Below are 8,222 nucleotides of genomic sequence, written 5' to 3' on the forward strand. Positions count from 1 at the left end.
CACCCGCGGGATCATGCTGCAGAAATCATGGTGTTTTTTTTTTTTGCTGGACTGTCCCTCCCACCCTGCTCTCCGTGAAACTCCCAGCAACCCAGAGGTCAGGGGACATGAAAGCCATCAAGGAAGGCATGTGACCAGCCTCTGCAGTGAGGGGCGCTTTGCACCTGCATTGCAGACAACGCCGAATGCAGTAGCAGTTTCCAGTCTGAAGCTGCAGCGCGTGTCCACACAGCTCTGCTGACTCCTGACCTGCAGAAGGAGCCCTCGATCTGGGGCTCAGGTGAGCCGAGCTGTCACTTGACTGAATCCCTTAACACCTACGGATATAGCCTTGCAGTCTGTGTGTGTGTGTGCTGTTGTTCAGTCGCTCAGTCGTGTCCGACTGTTTGCAACCCCACGGACTGCAGCACGCCAGGCCTCCCTGTCCATCACCAACTCCTGGAGTTTACTCACATTCATGTCCATTGAGTCTGTGATGCCATCCAACCATCTCATCCTCTGTTGTCCTCTTCTCCTTCTGACCTCAATCTTTCCCAGCATCAGAGTTTTTTCCAATGAATCAGTTCTTCGCATCAGGTGGCCAAAGGATTGGAGTTTCAGCTCCATCATGCGTCCTTCCAATGAACACCCAGGACTGATTTCTTTTAGGATGGACTGGTTGGAGCTCCTTGCAGTCCAAGGACCTCTCAAAAGTCTTCTCCAACAGCACAGTTCAAAAGCATCAATTCTTCAGTGCTCAGCTTTCTTCACAGTCCAACTCTCACATATATACATGACCACAGGAAAAACCATAATCTTGACTAGACGGACCTTTGTTGGCAAAGTAGTGTCTCTGCTTTTTAATATGCTGCCTAGGTTGGTCATAACTTTCCTTCCAAGGAGCAAGCTTCTTTTAATTTCGTGGCTGCAGTCACCATCCGCAGTGACTTTGGAGGTGAAAAAGAGGTGAGCTGAGCTGTCGCTTTATCGAATCCCTTAACACCTACGGATACAGCACCAAGCTCTGTGTGAGTGCGTGTGTGTGTGTGTGCCTGGACAGTATTTTTCCACTTGCGAAACAGACCATCTCTGCTGCATAATCTTTTTAAGCTAACGACAGGGAAAAAAAAAAAAAAATTCCTAGCCGTGAAATGTTAATGGGATGCCAAACTCAATTTTCCTGCTCCAGAGAAATCTGTGTCTTCCTGGGCACAGAGGGAAGAGGAGTTGGCAGAGACTTAGTGCCCCAGGCAGGACACTCAATTATTAAGGCCGGGTCAGGACACCCCATGACACCCACATCTTGAGGGATGTCTGGCTATTGGCAAACAGAGTGCGAAAACTCAGAGACAGGGCTCGTTTCATGACAGTCATTTGTATGGTGGTTTTTTTTTCAAGTTATTCAGACACTAAGCTGCCCTGATGGCTCAGATGGTGAAAAATCTGCCTGCAATGCAGGAGACCTGGGTTTGATCCCTGCTTTGGGAAGACCCCCTGCAGAAGGGATAGGCTACCCACTCCAGTGTTCTTGGGCTTCCCTGGTGGCTCAGCTGGTAAAGAATGCGCCTGCAAGGCGGGAGACCTGGGTTCAATCCCTGGGTTGGGAAGATCCCCTGGAGGAGGAAAAGGCTCCCCATTCCAGTATTCAGGCCTGGAGAGTCCCATGGACAGAGGAGCCTGGTGGGCTACAGTCCGTGGGGTCACAGAGAGTTGGACACGTCATTTTATTTCTTATTTTATTTTTTATTTATTATTTGTATGTCTGAATTGTCTTTTTTTAAAATTTATTGATATTGATTGGAGGGTAATTACTTTCCAACATTGTGATGGTTTTTGCCAACATCAGTATGAGTCGCCCACAGGTGTACAAGTGTCCCATGCATCCTGAATCGCTACCCAGATTTTCCCTCTAAGCTGTCACACAGCAGGGACTTCGGGTGCCTTTGCTTCATCAAACTCACCCTGGCGATCTACTTTGCATACTATAATGTCCTGAGAGTCATTTTAAAAAGAGACAGACTTCCGTGCCACATGGCACAGCCAGATAATAATCATAATAACAGAAGAACATAAATAAATCAATAATAAATCAAATCAAACCAAGTAATAAAAAAAACTTAAAAGACTAGTGCAGGGCTTCCCTGGTGGTCCAGTGGTTAAGAATCCGCCTGCCACCGCAGGAGACATGGGTCCAATCCATGGAGACGTGGGTTCAGTCCAGGAAGGTTCCACGTGCTGTGAGGCAACTGAGCCCGGGGTCCCGAAACAAGAGAACCCGTTGCAGCTTGAAGACTGTACACCGAAACTGCAGAGTAGCACCCCTCATGCAGCTAGAGAAAGCCCGTAGACAGCAGGAAAGACCCAGGCCAGAGCGCTGGGGTGGGTGGCCTTTCCCTTCTCCGGGTGACCTTCCCAACCCAGGGATCGAACCCAGGTCTCCCACATGGCAGGCGGATTCCCCACCAGCTGAGCCACCAGGGAAGTCCAAGAATACTGGAGTGGGGTAGCCTATCCCTTCTCCAGGGGATCTTCCCAACCCAGGGATCGAACCCAGGTCTGCCGCATTGCAGGAGGATTCTTTACCAACTGCGCTATGAGTGAAGCCCCCAAGAAAGGCCCAGTGCAGCCCACAAACAAATAAACAAATAAATAAAAGAAATAAACTTGCTTTATCTTTCAAGAATTAACAGCTGTCTCTTAAGACCCAATCCATGATGACTATCGATCAATAGCCCATGAGGTTGATTCTATCCATATTAATGAACCGGTAAGGCAGGCTGGTCAAACACTCCAGGGCAGGTGTGCGCTAAGTAATTTCAGGCGTGTCCGACTCTTTGCGACCCCATGGGCTGTAGCCCTCCAGGCCCCTCTGTCCAGGCCCCCCCTGAAGTGGGGCTTCAGGCAAGAATACTGGAGTGGGTTTCCATGCCCTCCTCCAGGGCATCTTCCCGACCCAGGGATGGAACCTGCATCTCTTACATCTCACGCCTTGGGAGGCAGGTTCTTTACCACCCGGGCAGGCGCAGTAGAGAAGAAAAAAAGAGACGGCAGCCCATTGTTCTGTATGCCTCTTCCTTTTGACAAACAAAATCATTAAGGGAAACATAAAAAGAATTGCCCGAGTGAAAAATAAACGAGAAGGGCCGCACACCTGTGCCTTGTGTGCATTCAGATCAAATATTTACACAGAGGTAACCTGAATTTCTAAGTCCACGTGCATGGCGCTGTTTTCTGTTTAAAAATATTTTCTTTTTAAAAAAGGGCTGACTCGAAGGTGTCACAGCCCAAAACAAAAAAAAAAAAGAGGCAGTGTGGAAAGTTGCAAGTGGAACAGAAGAACAGGTCTTAGACGCCATCAGAGGCAGACCCGCCAGACGCAAAGGCGGAACCCTCCTCTGGGAACCGGCAGCGAAGAGTCCTAGGCCAACCTCTGCGGACACAGCGGGGTGTGTACGACGTTGCAAGAAGAGATTCAGCACTGGAGGAGGCTGGGGAAAGTGGGGCTTCAAAGGGATGGATGTTCATGAAATAAAAATCTGTAGGGCTTCCTAGGCGGCTCAGATGGTAAAGAATCCGCCTGCAATGAGGGAGACCCAGGTTCCATCCCTGAGGCGAGAAGATCCCCTGGAGGAGGGCATGGCAACCCACTCCAGTATTCTTGCCTGGAGCATCCATGTACACAGAAGCCTGGTGGGCTACAGTCCAGGGGGTCTCAGAGAGTCGGACATGACTGAGCGACTGAGCACACACGCAGACTGTGAGGCGAATTGAATAGGAGAAAACTGGATAAGACGAAAAGCAAAAACAAAGCCCGAGGTGTCAAAGCTGCCACTACAGGGGGAGATGAAGAAATTTTAAGTCATACATGGTCAGTGCAGGAATTACTCTTTATAAATTTTTTTATTTTAAAAGAGGAGAAGGCAATTACATACAAAAATTCCTCTTATTTGAAGGGAAAGACATGAACATCTTGCAGCAGAGTTTCATGGTTTTTGAATTGCACTTTATTTTATGCCAAGCTGTATATTATGAAGGTTTTAAAAACTGAACTATTATCGCATTAGAAAGGGAACACGAAGGGCCTCAGTGATCCACTGGCTAAGACTGTGCTTCCAGTGCAGGGGCCCAGGTTAGATCCCTGGTTGGGGAACTAGGCCTACGTGCCCTAACTAACACCCAGTGAAGCCAAATAAAGAAACATAAATATTAAAAAAAGTAAAGGTGACATGCTGTGTGACCTTCTGAGACTGGTTTCTTTCACTTCACTTGGTGCTTTTCAGCTTCTTCTGTGTGGCGGAGTGTGTCAGGGGCTTGTTCCTTTATTTTTAAATTAATTTATATTTTAAAAATTACACCTTCATAGACTGGAAAAAAAATTTTTTTTAAATAAAGGTAATACACTACTAAAGTACTGATGGGTAGTAGACCTACAGGGACCTGATTTAGTTAGTAAAATAAAATGCGTTATAATTAGTTTTTCAAATAGTATCTCGTTCTAATGAAGCACACTGATTTATTTCCTAAGGAGCTAAGTCAGAGCATCTAAAATCTCTCGCTTCTTGTAAATCACAAAAATGGGCAGAAGACCTAAATAGACATTTTGCCAAAGAAGACACACAGATGGCTAAGAGGCACATGAGAAGACGCTCAGCATCACTCATTATAGTTGGTATATGTGCGGGTGGAGAGGGAGGGGTGTGTAGGTGCAGGTGGACAGGTAGGGGTGCGTAGGTGCGGGTGGACAGGTAGGGGTGTGTAGGTACAGATGGACAGGTAGGGGTGCATAGGTGCAGGTGGACAGGTAGGGGTGTGTAGGTACAGATGGACAGGTAGGGGTGCATAGGTGCGGGTGGACAGGTAGGGGTGTGTAGGTGCAGGTGGAGAGGTAGGGGTGCGTAGGTACGGGTGGACACGTAGGGGTGTGTAGGTGCAGGTGGACAGGTAGGGGTGCGTAGGTGCGGGTGGACAGGTAGGGGTGTGTAGGTACAGATGGACAGGTAGGGGTGCATAGGTGCGGGTGGACAGGTAGGGGTGTGTAGGTGCAGGTGGAGAGGTAGGGGTGCGTAGGTACGGGTGGACACGTAGGGGTGTGTAGGTGCAGGTGGACAGGTAGGGGTGCGTAGGTGCGGGTGGACAGGTAGGGGTGTGTAGGTGCAGGTGGAGAGGTAGGGGTGCGTAGGTACGGGTGGACACGTAGGTGTGTGTAGGTGCAGGTGGACAGGTAGGGGTGCGTAGGTACAGATGGACAGGTAGGGGTGTGTAGGTACAGATGGACAGGTAGGGGTGCATAGGTGCGGGTGGACAGGTAGGGGTGTGTAGGTACAGATGGACAGGTAGGGGTGTGTAGGTACAGATGGACAGGTAGGGGTGCGTAGGTGCGGGTGGACAGGTAGGGGTGTGTAGGTACAGATGGACAGGTAGGGGTACGTAGGTGCAGGTGGACAGGTAGGGGTGTGTAGGTACAGATGGACAGGTAGGGGTGTGTAGGTGCAGGTGGAGAGGTAGGGGTGCGTAGGTACGGGTGGACACGTAGGGGTGTGTAGGTGCAGGTGGACAGGTAGGGGTGCGTAGGTGCGGGTGGACAGGTAGGGGTGTGTAGGTACAGATGGACAGGTAGGGGTGCATAGGTGCGGGTGGACAAGTAGGGGTGTGTAGGTGCGGGTGGACAGCTAGGGGTGTGTAGGTACAGATGGACAGGTAGGGGTGTGTAGGTGTGGGTGGACTAGGGGTGTGTAGGTACAGATGGACAGGTAGGGGTGTGTAGGTGTGGGTGGACACGTAGGGGTGCATAGGTGCGGGTGGACAGGTAGGGGTGCGTAGGTGCAGGTGGACAGGTAGGGGTGCGTAGGTGCAGGTGGACAGGTAGGGGTGTGTAGGTACAGATGGACAGGTAGGGGTGTGTAGGTACAGATGGACAGGTAGGGGTGCATAGGTGCGGGTGGACAGGTAGGGGTGTGTAGGTGCGGGTGGACAGCTAGGGGTGTGTAGGTACAGATGGACAGGTAGGGGTGTGTAGGTGTGGGTGGACACGTAGGGGTGCATAGGTGCGGGTGGACAGGTAGGGGTGTGTAGGTGCAGGTGGAGAGGTAGGGGTGCGTAGGTACGGGTGGACACGTAGGGGTGTGTAGGTGCAGGTGGACAGGTAGGGGTGCGTAGGTGCGGGTGGACAGGTAGGGGTGTGTAGGTACAGATGGACAGGTAGGGGTGCGTAGGTGCAGGTGGACAGGTAGGGGTGTGTAGGTACAGATGGACAGGTAGGGGTGCATAGGTGCGGGTGGACAGGTAGGGGTGTGTAGGTGCGGGTGGACACGTAGAGGTGTGTAGGTGTGGGTGGACAGCTAGGGGTGTGTAGGTACAGATGGACAGGTAGGGGTGTGTAGGTGTGGGTGGACACGTAGGGGTGCATAGGTGCGGGTGGACAGGTAGGGGTGTGTAGGTTCAGGTGGAGAGGTAGGGGTGCGTAGGTACGGGTGGACACGTAGGGGTGCGTAGGTGCAGGTGGACAGGTAGGGGTGCGTAGGTGCGGGTGGACACGTAGGGGTGTGTAGGTGCGGGTGGACACGTAGGGGTGTGTAGGTGCAGGTGGACAGCTAGGGGTGCGTAGGTACAGATGGACAGGTAGGGGTGCGTAGGTGCAGGTGGACAGGTAGGAGTGCGTAGGTGCAGGTGGACAGGTAGGGGTGCGTAGGTGCGGGTGGACAGGTAGGGGTGCGTAGGTGCGGGTGGACAGGTAGGGGTGTGTAGGTGCAGTTGGACAGGTAGGGGTGCGTAGGTGCAGGTGGACAGGTAGGGGTGTCCAGATGTCGGCATTGATGTGTGACTAGACACACCTCTCAAGACAGCCAAGACTGAAAATCAGCAGAGTGGAGAGGAGGGGTCAGCCAGCCCGCTGGGCAGGGCAGGCCCCGCATCGCGGTGAGGGTGGGCTAGACGGCTCCTTGGTGGGGCCTGGAGGGTCTCTTGGCCCGTGGGGCAGACGGGAGGGGGCTCCCACTAGGGGTCCTCCAGACCAGAGGAGTCCTGGGCTGTGGGAGTCACGGCTGCAGGGGGGAGGGGCTGACCTGGAGGTCGGACGACCTGGGTCCCAGATACCCTATTACCCATCAGAGCCCAGGACGCCGGAGGGTTTCGTCATTTTCTTCCACTCCCTCCTGTCCATCCTGAGCTGCTGAATCTTAAACACCTGGGGTCGGTGGGGGGAACGTGGTCTCATCTGCACCTGGATGCCTGCCACTGGGTTGGAAGCCAGGGACCCAGGAGTGCCTGGTCCCTTGTGTGGAGGTGCCCACAGCCTCGGAAGACGACCACCCCAGTCTCTAGATCCAGCCTTGGCCGGGTGAGCGACGCCCTCCTCTCTGCTCCTTCGGTCCTCGCCTGGGGACCCCCTACCCCCACTCAAGCCTACAGTCTTCGGTTCTTCCGCCACCAGCATCTTTCCAAAATGCCCACCCAGGACGCAGCACATCGCCCTGCAAAGGTGAGGCTTCCTCAAGGCCCTTGGATCACAACAGGCCGCCGGATCCGCTGTGATGACTCAGCAGCATCCTCCCCGGGAGAGCCGGGAGATGAGTAATTGGCCCAGGAGATGCTCTGTTTCGAAAATCAAGGGTGGCTTTCAAGACAGACTTGCCTTTTTTTTTGCCTCCCTCTCTTTTCTTTCACAGAAGGAGCTACACCAACAGAGCGCAGCTTTCAGGATGTCAAAATATTTTTTGTAGCTTTCCTAGGAGCCAGGGAACCTTTTTTGAAAAATCTTTAGCTGGGGTTCTGCCACCTTGGCTAGTACACTTCCGCGATTTCTTCGTCGCTGTCTCTTTCTCGTTTCGAGAGCCTGAAAATGCTTCAGAGAGCCAGGACTGAGACTACCCAGTTACACTGAAGTCTGTTTGCAGTTGTCTAACCCTTTTTAATTTTTTTTTTTCAAATATACCTTTTCAAATCAGGAGATTTCAATGCACAAAGCCAAGGGTGAAAGATCGAGTTTGGACTTGCAGCTTTCAGCGGGAGCCGGGGCGTGGAAAGACTACCGATTTGGCAGTCAGATGTGTTATATAAATCACTTTCATCTGTCTCCGTAAAAACAGGAAATCGGCTCAGATGAATAATTTATTTGTTCAATTAAAAAGATTGGCCCCTTCACACACATGCCCTGGAGACCAAGCTCAAATAATTAACACGGCAATAAAAAGTCAGATATCATGTGAAGAAAAAAAAAAAGAGTGGTTTACATACACACAGACTCC

The 8,222-nt window shown here is 51.8% G+C and overlaps 1 protein-coding gene across 1 annotated transcript; it reads right to left on the minus strand.

Annotated features, from left to right (window-relative positions):
• Positions 1 to 4,632: 4,632 nt before the first annotated feature.
• Positions 4,633 to 6,021, minus strand: LOC139181622 (putative proline-rich protein 21). Its single transcript, XM_070785110.1, has one exon. The coding sequence runs from the start codon at positions 6,019 to 6,021 to the stop codon at positions 4,633 to 4,635; it is 1,389 nt and encodes a 462-aa protein (XP_070641211.1).
• Positions 6,022 to 8,222: the final 2,201 nt, after the last annotated feature.

This window comes from Bos indicus, chromosome X (genome assembly GCF_029378745.1).
Source record: "Bos indicus isolate NIAB-ARS_2022 breed Sahiwal x Tharparkar chromosome X, NIAB-ARS_B.indTharparkar_mat_pri_1.0, whole genome shotgun sequence".
Classification (NCBI taxonomy): domain Eukaryota; kingdom Metazoa; phylum Chordata; class Mammalia; order Artiodactyla; family Bovidae; genus Bos; species Bos indicus.